General features: G+C 44.2%; 1 protein-coding gene across 1 annotated transcript in view; it reads right to left on the reverse strand.

The window, feature by feature from the left end:
* apold1a (apolipoprotein L domain containing 1a) overlaps nucleotides 1-19,419 on the reverse strand; it is a gene marked incomplete at both ends in the record, with an annotated part of 40,458 nt that overhangs the window by 20,787 nt on the left and 252 nt on the right. The window contains 38 exons of the mRNA XM_084481466.1: nucleotides 1,294-1,891; nucleotides 2,066-2,641; nucleotides 2,965-3,379; nucleotides 3,662-3,713; nucleotides 3,811-3,850; nucleotides 3,941-4,012; nucleotides 4,449-4,514; nucleotides 4,886-4,930; nucleotides 5,226-5,300; nucleotides 5,819-5,878; nucleotides 6,091-6,150; nucleotides 6,274-6,330; nucleotides 6,528-6,599; nucleotides 6,696-6,749; nucleotides 6,861-6,929; nucleotides 7,174-7,242; nucleotides 7,472-7,540; nucleotides 7,653-7,724; nucleotides 7,821-7,886; nucleotides 7,967-8,032; nucleotides 9,757-9,822; nucleotides 10,329-10,394; nucleotides 10,494-10,553; nucleotides 10,762-10,839; nucleotides 11,481-11,549; nucleotides 11,712-11,771; nucleotides 12,095-12,163; nucleotides 12,984-13,046; nucleotides 13,367-13,438; nucleotides 13,616-13,690; nucleotides 13,999-14,067; nucleotides 14,264-14,329; nucleotides 14,828-14,875; nucleotides 15,509-15,592; nucleotides 16,728-16,805; nucleotides 17,118-17,171; nucleotides 18,872-18,952; nucleotides 19,164-19,187. Of these exons, the coding sequence (XP_084337592.1) occupies nucleotides 1,294-1,891; nucleotides 2,066-2,641; nucleotides 2,965-3,379; nucleotides 3,662-3,713; nucleotides 3,811-3,850; nucleotides 3,941-4,012; nucleotides 4,449-4,514; nucleotides 4,886-4,930; nucleotides 5,226-5,300; nucleotides 5,819-5,878; nucleotides 6,091-6,150; nucleotides 6,274-6,330; nucleotides 6,528-6,599; nucleotides 6,696-6,749; nucleotides 6,861-6,929; nucleotides 7,174-7,242; nucleotides 7,472-7,540; nucleotides 7,653-7,724; nucleotides 7,821-7,886; nucleotides 7,967-8,032; nucleotides 9,757-9,822; nucleotides 10,329-10,394; nucleotides 10,494-10,553; nucleotides 10,762-10,839; nucleotides 11,481-11,549; nucleotides 11,712-11,771; nucleotides 12,095-12,163; nucleotides 12,984-13,046; nucleotides 13,367-13,438; nucleotides 13,616-13,690; nucleotides 13,999-14,067; nucleotides 14,264-14,329; nucleotides 14,828-14,875; nucleotides 15,509-15,592; nucleotides 16,728-16,805; nucleotides 17,118-17,171; nucleotides 18,872-18,952; nucleotides 19,164-19,187 (3,835 nt within the window). The remainder of the gene's footprint in view (nucleotides 1-1,293; nucleotides 1,892-2,065; nucleotides 2,642-2,964; nucleotides 3,380-3,661; nucleotides 3,714-3,810; nucleotides 3,851-3,940; nucleotides 4,013-4,448; nucleotides 4,515-4,885; nucleotides 4,931-5,225; nucleotides 5,301-5,818; nucleotides 5,879-6,090; nucleotides 6,151-6,273; nucleotides 6,331-6,527; nucleotides 6,600-6,695; nucleotides 6,750-6,860; nucleotides 6,930-7,173; nucleotides 7,243-7,471; nucleotides 7,541-7,652; nucleotides 7,725-7,820; nucleotides 7,887-7,966; nucleotides 8,033-9,756; nucleotides 9,823-10,328; nucleotides 10,395-10,493; nucleotides 10,554-10,761; nucleotides 10,840-11,480; nucleotides 11,550-11,711; nucleotides 11,772-12,094; nucleotides 12,164-12,983; nucleotides 13,047-13,366; nucleotides 13,439-13,615; nucleotides 13,691-13,998; nucleotides 14,068-14,263; nucleotides 14,330-14,827; nucleotides 14,876-15,508; nucleotides 15,593-16,727; nucleotides 16,806-17,117; nucleotides 17,172-18,871; nucleotides 18,953-19,163; nucleotides 19,188-19,419) is intronic.

Raw genomic sequence — 19,419 nt, forward strand, 5'->3', positions numbered from 1 at the left:
AGTTAAATAGTATTTTCCTTCTCCCTCATCACCCCAAGGTGTTTGAAATGTCTCATTAGTGCAGTTCGGTTTGAACAAAATAATTGGTTGACCCAGTATTGTCGGCCACTCCTACAGACCGCCCGCTAAACCAGTTTAAACTTTTACAAGAACAATAGCCCTACTAAGCCCTACTAACTATGGCAACATAGGGGCTCATGGTTCAATGAAGTAATTTTGGTTATGTGGCTGTCGTATAACACCAACTACGAGAGAGAACCTCAAGAGCTTGTGTTCTAGGTCCAATATTTTAATAGGGTTAATTCCACAGAGAACCATATCCAAGGGTTGAGATAAAATATTTATTATTAAGAATTTATACAAATACAAAGAAAATCCCATGAAACACACAGTGAATAATCGCTGAGGCATTACAATAGGAGTAGATACAATTCCTTCAGTAGAAACTGTTGGAAACACATTTTGTAGTTAAGGCACTTGTGCTACAACCCTCATGAGATAACTTTCATTTTATCCACACACAATAAATACTGTCTTACAAGAGACCACCCTGAGCTATTGAAAATAAAAAAGTTTAGACCCCAGAAGCAGCAGACATACATGACAAAAACCCATACGTTCATATGTTCAGTCCATCCGACAGGACGGCGTTGGCACGGGAACGAGAGCCCTGCCGCGATGGCTCCCTAGTGCTACCCGCTCTCGGGACCCCCCCTCCGCCGCCATCCTCTCCCCTCACCCCTCCTCCCCCACCCTCCCCACTTCTCTCGCTTTCGGTCTGGCTCCCCCACTTCACCCTCTGGCTACCCGCTCCCTCTCCCCCTCCCCCTCCCGCGTCCAGATCCAGTGCACAGTGCCACTGCGTCGTCCTCGACGACGATGACTCGTCTTCACCCCGGCTCCTCTCCGACTCTCGCCTCCTCACCTCCGCTCTCTCGCCCCCCCGCCCCGTCTTCTCTCTGCCCGCCGTGGGGCCATCGTCTCGTCGCTTGCTTCCGTCGCCCCGGGTCTGCGGGGGGCCCTCTCTCGCCTCCGTGCCGGGGCCCCTAGCTCTGTCCCTGTCGCTTCTGCCAGAGCTGCTGCTGCTGGGTCTGGCGTGTGTGCTGCTGCTGCTGCTGCTGTGTCTGCTGTGTGTGCTGCTGCTGCTGTGTCTGCTGTGTGTGCTGCTATGCGTGCCAGTGTGTGTGCTGCTGCTGCTGCTGCCGTGTCTGGTGTGTGTGCTGCTGCTGCTGTGTCTGTTATGTGTGCAGTTGCTGCTGCTGCTGCTGTCGTTGCTGCTGTTGTGTCTGCTACCCTGTGCGCTCTCCGCCCCGCTGTCCTTCGGCTCCGCGCTGAGCTTTTCCTCACTCCTCTCCGTCAGTCGCTCCCCTTCCGGCCCGCTCTTTGCCTCCTCTCCGCCCCCGCGCAGGAGGCCGCCAAGCCATCTGCCGATGCCGTCCTTTTCCTTTTTCTCACTCTTGCCCTTCCCGTGATCCTCGGTCACCGCCGGCTCCCCTCTCTCCGCCGGCTCTCCGAGGGCGTGTTCTCTCTGGGTCGTGGCCCGGTTCTCCGCCTCCTTCGCCTTCTTTCCTCCCGGGACCAGCGGCTCCTTCTGGCTCGGCGGCCTGGTGGCATTCTCTGCTTTGGCGCTCTCCCTCTTCCGTTCCCGCTCGCTCTGGGGTTTGGTCCCCTTCGCTGACGTACTGTTGTCATTCACCTCCTCCTTCTCCTTCTTCTTCTTGCCCTCCTCGTCTCCGCCTCTACTCTTCTTGTTCTTCTCCTGCTGCTCCCCTCCGCTCCCTGCCTCGACCTTCTCGTTCTCCTCCTCTTCCTCCTCCCTCTTCTCCTCCTTGCCTTCCCCTGCCTCCTTTCCTTTGATTTCCTTCGCCGCCTTCTCCTTTTTCTCCTTCTCCTTCTCCTTCCGCTCCTTCTCCCTCTGCGCCCTCTCCTTCTCCTCCTTCTCCCTCTTCTCCCTCTGCACCCTCTCCTTCACCTCCTTCTCCCTCATCTCCTTCTCCTTCTGCTCCTTCTCCCTCCGCGCCGTCTCCTTCTCCTCCTTCTCCTTCTCCTCCTTCTCCCTCTGCACCCTCTCCTTCTGCTCCTTCTCCTCCTGGGCCCTCTTGTCCAGCTTCTCCTCCATGACGTCCAGCTCCTCGTACATCTGGGCCAGCTTCGCGGGGTCGGACTCCAGCTCGTCGCCGCTCTCCTCCTCGTCCACCTCCTCCTCCACCTCCAGGATCTCCTCCACCTCCTCCAGCTCGATGCCGTCCATGGTCTTCTGCAGCTGTGACTTCACCTTGTTCAGCTCCAGCAGGCCGGCCTGCAGCTCCTTACACACCTCCCGGATCTTCTTGGCGAACTTGGTCTTGGCGCCCTTGCGCAGCTCATGCGAGTCCTTGGCCAGGAAGAAGACGTCCAGCGCCAGGAACAGGGCCGACATGACGCCCGTGGTGACGCTGATGGCCTGTGCCGCCTTGGCCGCGCCCCCGGCCGCGCCCAGCACCTGCACCGTGCTGATCAGCTCGTTGGTCTTTATCACCAGGGCCTTGCCGGCGCGCCCGCCCTCCTTGATGACGTGCTTGATGTTGTGGTTCAATGCCTTCTTGGCGGCACTCTGGGAGTACTTCTCAAAGTCCCACTCCTGCAGGGTGACCATGCCTTCCTGCGTGGCGGGGGGTGGGAGGGGGGAGAGGGTTAATACTGTAGGAGTGGCATTCAATGTTTGGATCGGTCTTGTACCAATGATAATATTCATAGTTAGAGTCTCTCTCTCTCTCTCTCTCTCTCTCTCTCTCTCTCTCTCTCTCTCTCTCTCTCTCTCTCTCTCTCTCTCTCTCTCTCTCTCTCTCTCTCTCTCTCTCTCTCTCTCTCTCTCTCTCTCTCTCTCTCTCTCTCTCTCTCTCTCTCTCTCTCTCTCTCTCTCTCTGTAAATGCGATCGAAAAGTAAGCACTCTCAGAAAACCCCCCCCCCCCCGTCTCTTGCACCTGCACAAACGCCAGGCACTCGCTGATGTCCTGCATCTCGTCCTGGTAGCCCTGGATCATCTTCTCCACCTTCTTGCGGTCCATGTTGGAGTGCACGGCGTCCGTGATGTTGGCCGTCGCCGAGGCGATGCTGCCCGCCGTGGCCACGCTGATGCCCACCGCCGTCACGATGATGGACGCGCCGAAGGTGAATGGCGCCAGGATGAGCCCCGTGATGGTGGCCACGCTGCCCGCCACGCTGGCCACGCCCCCGCCCACCGCCGCCGACACGGTGCGCTTGTGGAACTGGTCGGCGGCGTCGGCCTGCGCCAGCAGCTCCAGGATGCGCTGCTGCAGCGACGCCCCCCGCTGGTTGAAGATGCGCACAAACAGCCGGGCGGCCATGAACAGACGGTCGGCCGCCTGCTCCACCGCCCTGGAGAGGGGAGAGGGAGAGGGGGAGAGGGAGAGAGGGAGGGGAGAGGCACATATCGAAAGAGAGAGACAGAGAGAGAGTTCATTCAAGTTAAAAAAAGTGCTGTAGGTGAGATATGAAGAGCTCTCATTTGAGTGTCATTGTGTAGCAATCCTGTCAGTGATTAGGGAGTGAAATGCTTTCAGAGAATATCTGTGCTGGTTGACTGCACCTTCCTCTGTTATTGAGGCAATTTCGAGTTTAGACCAATTGGGCAGACACTTCAAAGTATAATCTACTCACTGTTCCTCATCTTCCTCCTGAAAGTTTGATGTCTCGTTCCATTCTGCCCAACCTGGCAACCCACAAATCAAAGGAACGGTCAACATAAAAACCCACTAGTACACTCCATAATACACAATGAATATTGTACAAAGCTTTCGCCGCCGCACCTACAACCCCATTCCACCACTCCATCAGTTCATCGTTCTCCTGAAAAGAAAACACATTTCTTGGTTTAAGAACCGATGACAGACAAAAATCAAGTACAGTTTTGTGAACAACGCACACACACACACCCACCTCAGCATCGCGGTTGTTTTCCTCAGTAGGGTAGGCTGCCATCTCCACATTTTGGATCTCTACTGAGCCCTCCTTTAAACACACACACACACACACACACACACACACACACACACACACACACACACACACACACACACACACACACACACACGTTAGGGATAATGTACCGGACATTATAGTGAAATAAACCCCAAAAAGGTTGAGGCAGGACTTAAGTTTAATTCATGATAATGACCAGCATGCTGTACATCCATCCATTTGCCACAAAATATAATATATAATAAAACATGATTTCAATGATCAAAAAATTATTAAATTGCTTCCGCTAAACAAAAATAATCTGATTACTACGGTTGTAAATAGCGTGCATAGCAGTGGTCTGTTACACAAAGTAGCGTTTATCGTTCAGAGTAGCGTTTATCGTTTACCAATCAGAATCAAGTATTGAACAAAGCTGCGTAGTAAAGTGTGTTATGATGAGAGTGGGGAGGGTCTTATGGCTCACCTGGATGGGGGTCATCTCCTTCATCTCCACGCTCTCCTCCTCCACAAGAGGGAGCAGGTCAGAGCTCTAGAGGACACAGGGAGGAACAGAGGAACGTCACATCAAGGCCAGCAGACCTTGAACTGACTGGCTGGAGGTGAGATGGTAGGTAAAACGTCTCTCTTCTGGCACATCTCTCATTGGGGAGAGGTCTGACCGTTACCTACATCGGTTGTTAGTGCAACTCTCTTTGGATAAAACTACAAAATTACACTAACTATGCACCATTAACTTACGATGAATTATATTAAATAAGGTGCCGTTTAGTGTGAATATCAGGGTTGAGAGTTTAAATGAAAGTAAGGAAATTCAAAAATATATATAAAATTTCAACTCTGAGCTGTAAGTGATTCAAACTAATCAGGTAGTGGCATCAATACCCAAACAGAAAGATTTACCTTTGCAGTTCTTGGAAGAGTCCGCTTGACTCTGAAGGACACGACCTGAGGAAAAAAGAGACCAACAGAGAATCTAAGAATTATTCTGCCCTGTAGTCAAATCACTTTAAAATCACGCAAGCAAGTGGACGGATAAAAACAAGACGAAAATAAAGTTGCAATACAATGCCACATAACAAATGTGACCGACATTACACTGAGGCAAAAGTTTCAACTTCAGTATTAATTAGTGTCTTCAAAGCGCTTTGGCATATGATAACCCTCATCACATTTAGCAGTACGTTTTACAAACAATTTGAGCTAGAATTAATTGAAAGAAGGGCGATAATTGAAAGCGCACCCGTTTCTTCCTGGTGATGGTCTTTCTGCGTTTGAGCCCTCTGCCGCCCCCCAGTGGTCTGAGCTCGTCATCGTCCTGAAAAAAAAAGATGGTGTGCTGCATTTTCTGAATTAGCTCTCAAGCTACATGTTCCCTATTGATCATTTGGAGATGGTAGTTAAGCATATTTAAAGTAAATGTGTTTTATTAGATAAAATATTACACAAGTGCATTTCACATGTTTCTTAATTTGAATGTGTGTGTGGGCTAGAGGAGGGGGTATACTGTATGTGATGTGTCAGGGGGTATTCATGTGATGTGTCAATCTGGTGGACATGCCTACTCAATGGAGTGAATGTGCTTGTTATGTATCCTATGTGTTTTTATTCAGTGAGACCAAAGACAATTTTCATGGTGACATGACAAATAAAATATATTATATTCTATCTATTCTATTCTATTCTATTCTAATACATAATGTAATTGTTTTGCATAGGCCTATTAGGAAGAGAGAAGCAACCACAACATCCCATCATTATGATCATTATAATAACATGATAGAACTTTATAATGTTTCTTTATCGTGGACATGCAAAGGGTGTGTGCAGGCCCACCTGTTGTTCCACTGCTTTAGGGGTCTTCTTGAACATCCCACCAAAAGCTCTCATCCTCTCCTGAGTAAAAGGTAACACACACACACACACACACACACACACACACACACACACACACACACACACACACACACACACACACACACACACACACACACACACACACACACACACAAGGAAATGTTAAAACCTATGCATTTGTTAGAAAGATTTTGCCAAAAGATAATACATAAAAATAAAAAAGGGTCCATGTTATGTGACTCAAGGCTTACTTTTGTGGTGGAAACCTCGTTGAGACTGTCGTTGCTGGCGGAAAGTTCAGTCCGCGTTTCCTATGAAATGAAGTGAGAGACACTCAGTGATGGATTGTAATACTGTGTCTGGGATACACCTGTTTGTGCCCAACACGGCCGAGGCCGGTGCAGGGGCAATGGCCATTTGGAGGTAGGGCTCACCTTTAAAGGATTTTCATTGTCACTCTCGCCAAGTTCATTTGTGTCGTGGAGTGGGTCCTGTAAAACAGAATGCACAACTGCGTCATTAGGTTCACATCATGCAGTACTTCAGAATAATCAGCACCGCAGTGGTTTTTTAAAACGGCATGTCGGAGGATGAATCGGGTTCAAACCGACAAAAGTCAGACTTTTGTGTTTCAAATGTCAGGTGACCAAATTAAGTGGAATAAGGTGAAGTTATGGTTATTTATTACCGTGGCGACCAGCAAGCGGGGAGCTGGTTTGGGAGAGCGTTTAAACATGCCAGAGATCCCTCCCGTTTTCTCCTGCAACGTATTGTGTGAAAATTAAATGCATAATATAGAAATTATTAACAATCAAGTCAAACGCAAACCCAAAGATTGTGATCATAGAAAAGGTACCTTTGCTGTTTCTGAAAGTTCATCACCACTGACTGATAATTTTCCTTCAATATCCTGCACACAACAGAGAATTAAAGCTGGTATTGATTTTAAACACACTTACACACCTCACACTCAAATGTGAGGTGAGACTCTAAATGTTAAGTTATGGATGAGACTGCGTACCTCATCAGCTGTAGAGCCTTCCAAGGCTTTTGCTGGCTTCTTAAAAATTCCACTGAAAATACTTTTCTCCTGGAAGACATGTAAACACAGTGTTACTATGCCAACTATACCCTATACAGAGATATTGTGTTGCAAGAGTCTTGTACTTGCAGACTGGGTTTGTGTACTTGTGAAATAGGATGTGAGAATTTGAAGAAGAAAAATCTCTACTTGTATTTCAAAGTAAATAAAATAAATGAAAGTAAAGAAGAAACGATGAACATTTGTTAATAGTGTATTAAATATACTAATTCCTAGTGAGTCTCATACTCACTTCATTGTCATTCAGGTTGTCGATGCTGCCGGTCCTTTTAAATAAACCAGAAAGACCTCCTTTCTTCTCCTGAGAGACAGTTTCATTGTTTAAGGTAACTACGTAATAAAACAACAACCTTATGTTTTACTTATGAGAGCTCCATCCCACAATCAACTTCAAACTCCAAAGCCTACAGTTCACACGAAAGAAACCAGTTAAGCCAGTCAAAGGTGGGTAGGTGACCTTCCAAATGAATCTGCCAACACAAATACCAGGCATAATTAGAATATGTTTTGTTCTTTTGAAACTATAGTACCTTTTGAGTTGTGGTCTCAGAGAGATTTTCACAGCTAGACGATTTTTCTTCTTCAGGCTGGTCGGACCCCTGAATAAGAACCAGAAGTGAATACCTGATCATCACATTTTATTCATGGAACAGTTTCAACGGTTGAAAAGTAGTTTAGTGTTCTCATTTAAAACTGTGTCCTCATCGTTACCTCTCTATCTGAGCTGTCCTCTTGCGTTGGCTTCTGGGGCTTCTTAAAGATACCGCCAAAGATGTTTTTCTCCTGGTGACCAACAAATTGTAAACTCACTGTTCAGATTTGTGATTTCATCAACAGTGACCTTTTAAAACATTTATAGTGAATTTGTTTAGATCTCACCTTCGCAGCGTTCCCCTCAGACAGACTGTCATTGCTGGCTGTGATTTCCTTTACGCCATCTTTCTCCTAAAACATAAACGTGCACAAAGGATCAATGAAAGCAATGAGTGGGGTTTAAAGTTTAGAATCTAGACACACAGCCTCACCTCTGAGGCGTCCCCGGTGGCTTTGGGGGTCTTCTTGAGAAGCCCACCAAACAACCCTCCCTTTTCCTGTTAAGAGAAAGACAGGGGACATGCTAATGAAGTAGCTTGCATGCTAGCCTTGTATCTTATCATGCTTTTTAAATGACAACCACTTCCATCTCTGCTAGGTACTCCTTGAGAAACAGACTGTTTTTTCTCTGATTAAATTAGTTCAATTGCGTTCAATATTGAAGTAAATGTATAAATATGGTTCATGGTATGTCATGCTCTAACATAGAGACAGATAAGTAATGTAGGGGGACGTAGAGGGGAGAGAAGGAAAACATGGAGACAGAGCAGCATGTAGAGGGGAGAGAAGGAAAACATGGAGACAGAGCAGCATGTAGAGGGACGTAGAGGAATAACTTTGGACCAGATCCACACTGACCTCATGGTCGAGGTTGTCGATGCTGGCCGTCCTTTTGAATAAACCGGAAAAGCCTGATTTCTTCTCCTGAAATAGTTTGACTTAATGGATTACTATTATCACAACATCAACACTACATGACAACATGAACATTATCTTCAACAACGTGAACATAATTAACTACAAAGAATGCTTCACTATCAACAGTTTTTCCAAGTATGACTATTTCTGATGGTTATTTCTGATGATGTTCATCTGAAAGAATGTTCTTCTTAATATGTCAAATTGCATACATTTGCCAACTGTAAATAGTTTTTCTCTCCACCAATGACCATGCATAATTCAGAGATAACAAATATATATATATATTTTTTTTTAAACACAAATCGGAACCCAGAGCACCTTCTGAGTTGAGAGATTCTCGCAGCTAGCCGAGATGTCTTCATCAGGCTGGTTCGACCCCTGAATGTGAAGCATAAAATCATGTCATCTTCATCTCAATCACAGTCGATTCTTAATACAGTCTTTCCAACCAGTGTGCATCGTTACCTCTCTATCTGAGCCGTCCTCTTGCGTTGGCTTCTGGGGCTTCTTAAAGATATCGCCAAAGATGCTTTTCTCCTGATAAACCACCAAGTGTAAACAAACCATTAAGATTTGTGATTTCATGAACAGTGACCTTTCAAAACCATTGAAGTCAGTTTGTTTAGTGGTGTTTGGTACTTTGTTTTTTAAATTTGTTTTTTAAAGCTGTACTTATCTAGAACACCTCTTTAGTTCTACAACTCACCTTTGCAGTGTTTCCCTCAGACAGACCGTCATTGCTGGCGGTGATTTAATAATGTTCAGTCATAAGTCATCTATAAGCCTTTAGTTAATGATTAATTTAGTATTAACAAGTATTAACCACGATACATTTGCAGATGGTTAATAAGTGCAATGGTAAAGGCACCCTATTTTACCAGGTGTTGATTAGCTTTTACAAGCCATGTCAAAATTTACCCTCTAGTGACATATGTGGGAGTGTCTACCCAGAAGTATGAATGATAGATCAGCCCGATGATCTATCATTCATAGTTTGTACGGTCCACTGGATAGACTGGTACCTAGCACTTATTATTGATCCACAAATGTAGTTTTGTTACCTAAAGGCCTAAAGGCTTATAAATGACTTCTGACTTACAGTATTATATATAAGTGTTCCAAGTTTGTTTTTAAATCAAAAATTTTTGGCTTCTGGGGCTTACCCAGAAGCCAAAAGTTGTGTTTCTCCTGGTGAACAACAAGGTGTAAACTAATCTTTAAGATTTGTGATTTTATGAACAATATATATTTCAGATGTGAGTGTGGTTCCTTGTCAGAGTTGTACTAACTAACTACTCACCTTTACAGCGTTACCCTCAGACAGACTCTCATGGCTGGCCAGGAGTTTCTTGTCGCCCTCTTTGTCCTAAACAGCCCCATTATAGATAAACAATGAAAGAAATGTTTAAAGGGCTGATATCATGCCACCAGGTGTGAGTGTGATTAGCCATCACAAGCAGTTTAAAAATTGCCCATTTCCTGTGTTTTAGTGACTTCACAAGTGGGAGTGTCCACCTATGATTGATGGATAGATAAGCAACATTTGCTACAGTCCACTGGGTAGGCTGGCAGACTGATCTATCCAGCATACATCTAGGTGGACACTCCAACTTGTTATGTCAATAAAACAAAGGAAAAGTCAGATTTTCAAACAGCTTGTAATGGCTAATCACACACACACACACACACACACACACACACACACACACACACACACACACACACACACACACACACACACACACACACACACACACACACACACACACACACACACACACACACACACACACACACACACACCTACCTGGTGGCACGATATCCCCCCTTTAAAGTTGAGACTTTTCACAGCATTGGAACATAAAGACTCACCTCTATGGCATCTCCGGTGGCTTTGGGAGTCTTCTTGAGAATTACACCAAACAACACTCCCTTTTCCTGATGTACAAATACAGGCAACATGCTAATTGAGTAGACTGTGTAGAATAGCAAATTGTTATGCAATTGTCAGGCATTTGGTTCATTCTCTTGACTGACCTTGGTCTCTGATAAGCTCTCGTTGCTAGCCAGGAGATCACTGTTTAGCAACAGCTTATCCTACATATAAACACATAATCAATAAGGTGGACACAAGCAAAGGTTTTTGGCTGATTTCTCACATGAGTAAGTATAAATGAGGCTCAAACTGTTAAAACATTAGACCATAAGCAGACTATTGTACAAACAAATTCATTGTTGCTTTGCTATCCCTTCAATAGACAATAATGTGACATGTGAAAGTAGAAAAAAAACTTTAAAACTTTACTTCCTCCGGTTGAGTAGTGTCTATTGGTTTGCTTTGGTTAGGTTTCCGGAACATTCCACTGAACGGTTTTCCTTTCTCCTACAACACAAATGTTAACACACGTGCACTGACAATTAAAACATGAACTGACTATACAATATACATTTAAGTTTAAAACAAGCAGTAGTTCACCTTAAGTATTGGCATCACAAAAATGTACGGCTGTAATGTCTAATATGTGTAATCATTTTTTAAGTGAATCTGTTTAAGGTATTTTATTTAAAACATATTTTTTTGAATACTGTAATTATTCTGGTTATTCATTTTCTTAATTAATCAGATTGATTCTCTTTCATTTGTAACTTATTTATATGTTATATGTAATGATATCTTTTCCTGATCTGTTTTTGTAGCACAGGGTCTCATTGTAAAATAGTCCTAAATAAAGGATATACACACACATATATATATATATATATATATATATATATATATAAAATATTCAAGTCGATGTTTCTGTTGATTTTCTCCCTCTCTTGATTTAACACTGCTAACAAAACTAGCTCAAGGCAGGCACTCTGTTTTAAATCATGGAGGAATCTTGTTCTGAACAAGATTCCTCCATGATTCAAAGCAGATGCTCAAACAGAAGCTGACAGAAACTTAAACCAGTTTAATGTCGCAACACCAGTCACGAGTAAGTCATCATCCAAGGGTATTCATGAAATTACATAACCCACCTTTGTCTTTTTGGTTTCAGACAGGCTGTCATTGCTATCTGAAAGCTCCTTTTGCCCAGCGAGATTCCCCTGAAACATGAAGTAGTGGATGTTGCCCTTTAAAACGTTAAATATACACACAGTATCGCAGTGAGCACCACTGGTGGGTTACCCACCACCACAAAACAGGAAATGATGCAATTTCCATGTTTTACAACATGACAGACAAACACCTTGAAAGAAACGTTTTACCATGGTATTTTCAGACAGACTTTCATTGCTAGCTGCCAGCTCATTTAGGGACGGTTCGTCCTAAGAAACAAATGATTTGGGAAAGAATACCAATGTTTATATGACAATTTTGACCTTAGAGTAGCATGAGTAGCATACCTTAGAGTAGCATGACAACTTTAAGACTAAAACACTAAGACTTTTTTAGAACACAGAGGCAAATAAATACTTACATGTTTAAACGTTTTTTTGAACATTCCACTGAAAGCACCTCCTTTCTCCTGAAGAATATTAAGCAGGTGGTGACCATTCATTTTAAAATGTCACTATAGTTTAAGATATAAGTAACTAATGCAGGGATGAATTGTGCCTTTGTTAACGTTGGCACAGAGACATGAACTCACCTTGGGCTTTTTGTGTTCGGAGAGACCGTCATTACTGCTGGACAGCTCGCCCTGCCCGGACAGATCTTCCTGAAATGGGAAGTAAACAATGCCAATGAAGCCACACTCAGACAGAAAAACCACCACTCAGACAGAAAATGAAACTAAGATGAACCCACTCACTTTAATTCCCCTTTTTTTGTGAATTACATTTGTGAGACAGCTTCCATAAATGCTTTAATCATTAAGTGTTACTCAATTGATGTACATTCTCAACCCACACCATACACTAAATTAGGATTTCATAAAACTAGGTATGATTCAAAACTAGATCTAATTTGTTAATCCGAAGAGAGCGAGTGTGGAGACTGCTACGCTGACGACACTCAACTATTCCCCTCTTTCCCCTCCTCTGACAGCAACCTGACTGCAACACGCATCTCAGAATGTCTGGCAGACCTCAGGACTTGGACGAGTGCCCATCACCTGAAGCTTAACCTCGACAAGACTCGGCTCCTTCTTGTGCCACGGAAAGACTGCCCTCACATATTGGTCACCGTCAAGGACATCTCTATCACCAACTGTGAGGATCCTCGGTGTGGTACTGGACAATCAGTTATGCTGCACCACCAACATCCCATCCTACAGATTTCCTCTCTACAACATCGGCAGGATCCGGCCCTTCCTCACCAGGGTAGCAGCTCAGCTCTTGGCCCATCTTTGTTGTATATACGGGGAATGGGTTAACCTAGCAACTTCAAGTGCTACCGATATATAGTCGTTTCTCTTTCTTCTGACAAATGCACTTATTGTAAATCGCTTTGGATTAAAACGTCTGCTAAATGCCCTCAATGTAAATGTATATGAGACAGACGTGGCAGGTGTGTCTCATGGCGGTGTGACTTCCTACCTGGCTGTCTCTCTGTGCTTTAGGAATCTTTTTGAGGAGTCCACCGAACAGATTGCCTTTCTCCTGGGAACACAATAATACAGAATTGTCACCAAGAAAGGGATGTAGCTTGAAGGAAAACATTTATGGATTTTTATAGTTGCAATTTGCTACACAGACCAATGCACATTTGTTTTTTCAAAATAATCAAATAATCATAACCCTAACCTTAAAGAAAGCATAGAACGCACTAGGCATGCTCATACTCTCTAATTAGCTATTGATTTATGCTAGTCATCAGCAAATCACCCTCATGATGTCCACTTCCAGTGGGGAGGCGTCACTGTAAAGGGTGTGTTAAGGGGTTTCCTTAGCCAACGTGCAGGGGAGACTTGTACACTTACCTTGTTTTCTGACAGACTGTCACTGCTGACCGAGAGTTTACCGAGTTTACTGACCGAGAGTGAGTGTTCCTCCTGGAAAATAAATATGCACACACACACACAAAACTCCATGGGTTGTTCCCACAAAAAGCCACAAATGAAGTGAAGTCCTTCCACAGCTTGCATATCTCTCTCATCTCCAACTTAACTTGATTTGCATGCTAAAAAGGACCATCTGACTTCAGTGCATGGTGACACATGGTACATTACCCCATGTGGCTGGCCGCTCTCAGACGACAGTTTGGGGTCCTTTTTGAACATCCCACTGAAGATGCCCCCTTTGTCCTGGAACACAGAAAGCCATTATCAATTCATAAGGACTCGCAGGGTGGAGCTGGATTCAGATCTGTCAGTGCAGTGCTCAGTGAGGAAACAGCGGTAGCCTTGTTGTACCCTTCTACTTCCTGTGGGAACAAATATAGTAGCATTTGGCCGACCATGTTGACGAGATGCGGCCTATATCTAAGCCCTTGGCTCTTGTTTGTAAAGGAGGAACTATCGACCAAACCAGCCGACAGTTGCCGCCACTCTGTTTGTTGGTAGAAACGACACATACATTAGATAGAACAACTGTAGAATGTGGACGGTCTTACCTTGGTCTTGGCGGTCTCAGACAGACTGTCATTGCTGGCTGAAAGCTCGCTGGCTAGAGACTGCGTGTCCTGCAATGTTTCACACCAACACTAGAGTTAAGGTCCTAAAATCTGGAATGAATGAAGTACCATTTTATCTTATCTTTATAAGATAAGACTAGATTAAAGAAGCCTTTCAATATCTTAGACCCTATAGAAGGTATAATTTTTATTAGGTTAATTGGATAGAAAAAGCCCATTACAACACACACACACACACACACACCTGGGCCTCTGATGGCTTCGGGGACTTCCGGAGGATTCCCCCGAAAATGCCCTTCTTCTCCTTTACCTGTTGACAACAACAACAAACTACTTTTATCACTCTCACCAGATCCGTATCACAACGGCAAGTGCCTTCAGAATGGACTTAAAGGACTACTGGACTACTTGAAGGTGACATATTATACTACAGTTTTGAAAATCTGCCTCTTCTGACATCACAAGTGAGCGTGTCCACCAACTGGTCTATCCAGCACACATCTAGGTGGACACACCCACTTGTGATGTCAGAAGAGGCCGATTTTCAAAACGGCTTGTAACACACTCACACCTGGTGGTATAATGTGTCACCTTTAACATTTCTATTGCATCTCAGGTTCACCTTTGGGTTGCTTTCAGACAGACTGTCATTGCTGTCCGAAACTTCCCTGGCAACACCAAGATTTTCCTGCAACGGTAAAATCAGTAATTATTAACCAATCAGAGGACACCTGAGCTAATTACATGCAATCACGCAGCACTGCAACGCATGCCTGTGTGCATACCCCCTGACACCAGTGGAACCTACATGGGAGACGTTCTCTTCGTCAACAGACTCTGCATCTGGTGCACTGACCTGGCAAAGTAGAGAAGAAAAAGCATTGGTTGAAAGTACAATAGATGAGATGAGATGCAACAGGGAATTCGGGTGTCACAGCAGTAAGTAGAGGAGACTGAAGAACAAAGGAAAGGAAGAAAGGAAGAAAGAGAAAGAGACATTATCGATAAAGAGAAGGAAATCATATTGAACAAAGTGTTGCTTGGTTACCGTTAATGAGGGAGATGGTGTGTTGTCTTTAGTTTTTTTCCGGAATATGCCAGACAGGATATTTCCTTTTTCCTTGTTGTGCAGAAAACATAATAACAGTCATAATTCTTACTGACTGACTTGGTCAAAATCTATTAGAATATCTTACGTTTTGAGCATGATCTTGGATGTTAAACTAGTTTGTGTAGCACACGTGTGTGTGTGTGTGTGTGTGTGTGTGTGTGTGTGTGTGTGTGTGTGTGTGTGTGTGTGTGTGTGTGTGTGTGTGTGTGTGTGTGTGTGTGTGTGTGTGTGTACGTGCTGACACATCAAGAGACTTCATTTAGGTTAGCTCTTTGAAGTCTTGGCTCTTGTCTACTTAAGCCATACTTTGTATCTGTATGGACCTGGACAGGTAAAAAAAACAACAATGAATCACATGTAATCAAACCAAATACCTACAGGTTTGGGATCTGTGTGCTTCCCAGGCTTATGGCTCTCAGAAGACTGCTCCTCTTCTGATAAGGTTTCTTCGTCGCTGGAATACTAAGTTCCAGAAGAATTCAGTGTTATCTCACCACACTTTTCACCCCATTGAGTAGTAGTCATTTTTGCATCCCACAACCGCCAGTGAAAATAGGTCAATATGTCCTGAGTGAGCAGGTGGGGGTTAGGTCCCTCGCTCAAGGATTCCCATAGGTAAGCCGTGGACTAGGGGATCGAACCATGGACCTTTCGGCCACAACAATCTCTGTCCCCTTTCAGAGCAGTTAATGGCTTGAAGGGGAACCTTCGCGCTCGGCTATTTCCGACTAAACAAGAGTACCACAGGGAAATAATTGCCGATATTCTAGACAATTTACATCATTGTTCCTAGTCGGACCAAAGTAGAACTCCAACCCCCGACCACTGAGCAGCACTCTCTTATATTGACATATAATATTTTTGAATATAGCTGAGCATGATGGTTCCTCTTTAATCAACTAAAGGGTTGACGGCTTAGAAACAAAGTGGAAAACCAATGCAAATAGCAAGTGGTTGGCCCAAAGAGTGTCCACCACCAGTAGCTTCAAACCCTTTTCAGATGATCAGAAATGGTGCTGTACCTTCATAGATATCTCTACGTGAAAACCCTTCAATGTTTCCATAAAGGAACTCTGTGAATCATAAAAGCAGATCAAACACACACACAAACATGTCTTTTTTTCTACCAACAGCTACATCTCACCGCAGGTAATGACAACATCCGGTTTGACAACATCCGTGTCTGTGTGTGTGTGTGTGAAGAAGAGAGAAGAAGTACTGTATATTTTACAAGTATGTATTTGTGCTGTGAAAAACTGTTTCTGATCCCTTATTATTCTCACACTTAATTTCTGCAAAACCAATTTCAGCATGTTTCAAAAACGTTCTGTTTTGTATCATGTAGCTTTGAGGCCCCCATCCCAAGTAGCCCAGTCTGCTGTGATTGGTCAAAACGCTTTGCGCGTGTGTCGGCAAATTCACACCCCCGAGAAATTGTAAACATTGCGGGTAGCCAGGATGAGCGACTTATGCACTTCAGCACCGTGACGCCCAGTCTGACGTCACACTATTATGGAAGTAAAGTTTAAGCCCAAATAACAGTTATACAACAGTCTAAAGTACGGTTAAAAAGACCAATACAGACAGACAGACGGACCTGCTTTCCACTTTGGCTCTTCATCGAGGGGCCATCTTGGGGTTTATCCTGGGTCTCAGCCTCCTTACCCGCGTTACTCTGAGCAAAGCAGACCACCACACCACACTTGGCTCAATGACTCCCCCCCCTGACCATCTGGTAATGATTGTTATGGTAACAGATGAAAAGCAGATGTTGTGTTGGACGGAGGGAGTGGCTTACTATAAAGGCAGGCGTCTTCTCCTTCTGGCTCTTTTGAAATGGTCCAAGTTGGGATTTCTGGAAATGATGAACAAGACAACAAAATCAACAACAATAAACAATAATACATCAAACTAAAGGGAAGCTATGGAGGGAGAGGAGGGTTCACTTCACGGGACGACAAACACAAAATAAATCCCGTTTTTATACCTGTTTTGAGTCGTCTGTGGGGGCCTGGTCTGATTGGTCGGTTATCTTAGCTTCCTGAGAAGATGCAGAGAGATGGCAGATAAGTAAGGAGTTCACACACTGTTAGGAGAAGCGTAACCTTTTTTGCATGTTTGTGTGCCCTTTGAGATTGTAACTGTAATAAAGGGCTATGCAACTCAAATTGACTAGACTTCAAATTGAAGTGTGTTTGTGTGCGGTGTGTGCATGTGCAGTGTGTGCGTGTGTGTGTGTGTGTGTGTCTGCTGTATGTGTTTATGTGTGAATGTGGGCCATTTTCATAAGCATTCCTCATCTCACCCGTATAGACAGAACATCCTTCACAACCTGTATTGAAACTGAATAATCCCAACATGAGCCTTGACACGTGTGTCATATTGTGATTGAGAGTTTGAGTGTGTTGGAGTTTCCTACTCTTTCAGCCCGTCTGGGTGGAGCCACAGCTGGTCTTCCTCTGGTCTCAGCCTGCATCGGGTTTCCATTACCCTGGTAGAAGCATGTAAGAAGCCATGTTTTTTAGTTTTATAGAACAAAGTATTATTTGTATGTAATAAAAGTTTATCCTTTATTAATCTCAGAAGGGAAATAAAGGGATAAGAATGCGTATAGGTTCAAAAATATTGTTATTGACAGAGAGAAATTGTATGTTTTACTTATGTCCTTTACACGGTAGTTAGTTACCGTTAGTTACGGAGTAGCAACCACTGAGGTGCCTCGCCTACAAGCAGACTCAAAAACGGACTTCTGATGAATTAGTGGATATTATTGAGCACCCATTCAATGCCCTCACTGACAACGTGCTGTCCTTCACACACACTCAAGAAGAACATCCAGCAGAAAAACCCTAGCTGCCTCGCTGACCATTGGCATCACAATAGGAAATCCTTTAGATGCGTGCATGCCATAGTCCTAACTCTATCTAACCCCATCTCTGAGGCTGTTACCATATGATGTGTCAATATTTGACTATTTTCAGACACAGAAAGAGGGCAGAACTGTGTGTCTGATGGGTGATTGTAATGCACTCATTGTACATCTCTTTTGAGTAGCCACAGTTTAAAAAGGCCATTAAGCATTTCTGAGATAATACAGAAATGGTTCATTAGCAAGTATGGACATTTTAAATATTTATTTATGCCCACATATAAAGAAGTACAAGGGTTCTTGCACAAGGGACATAAACACTGCCAGTGCAGTTGACAATGGAAGACGGTCAGACACAAAACGCCTGGGCAGCTGAACGCAGTTACATACAAAATGACCTACAGGTCAGATAGAAAACAGACATTTAAGGATACAAAAAACAACGTCTCCTCCAGATTGAACGGCTACCAATAATAACTGAGACTGAGCAGTACCTGGCCAACTGTTTAGCTCTTCTTTTAGGGAGGCCGGCCATCTGAAGGCCCCTCACAACCAACTTATGCGCATGCCCCAGACTACCAAATATAAAGACTAGAAGTTTACACCTGTAGCCTAGCTGAGAGATGGTCTGCTTCAGCTGCTGATATTTCAGCACTTTGGTCAGAAAGGCCTCCTCTAGGCTGTAATCAAAGGTACAGCCGACCTCCAGAATGAGCACCTCTCTATGATTTTCATTAACAACAACAACATCAGGACACGCACTCATGCACACACACACACACACACACACACACACACACACACACACACACACACACACACACACACACACACACACACACACACACACACACACACACACACACACACACCTGGTCCTTGGCCATCTCTATCCTCCTGATGAGCTGCTGGGTTCTGCCCAGCTCCTGTAGAGGGGCAGGGGGAACATCCTGCTGGGTGGGGAGTGAACCAACACATTAGGAAGCATTTACATCCCCACATCCATCATGCAGCACTAGAGACATGAGTGGTCAAATGTTTTCCTTGTGAAAGATATTTAGATTAATAAAAAATGGGAGTGTTGCAGTTTGTTTTATAATGTTGGATGGGATTCTGACAGACAACACATTACTCCAAATGATTGATGTGTTATTATTGCTGTACCTTGGGCTTTAGGGGAGGTTTTGGCTAATGGAGAGGATAAGAGAACACGTCAGGAATAATGAAACAATCACCAAACATGTGTGTTTGCAAGAGCACTTCCACATGGCCATGAGCGATTATAATTATCCTACAAGATATCTTGAAATGCATAATCAGGTCCGCTTCTTTAAATCAAACAGAACAAAAAATAGCGTGGGTCCACTCACTGGCAGTGGTTTGGTAGTTTTTCTGACGTCTGGCTTCCTCAAACACTGCT

The sequence above is a fragment of the Micromesistius poutassou genome (assembly GCF_964030765.1).
Source record: "Micromesistius poutassou genome assembly, chromosome: 16".
Classification (NCBI taxonomy): domain Eukaryota; kingdom Metazoa; phylum Chordata; class Actinopteri; order Gadiformes; family Gadidae; genus Micromesistius; species Micromesistius poutassou.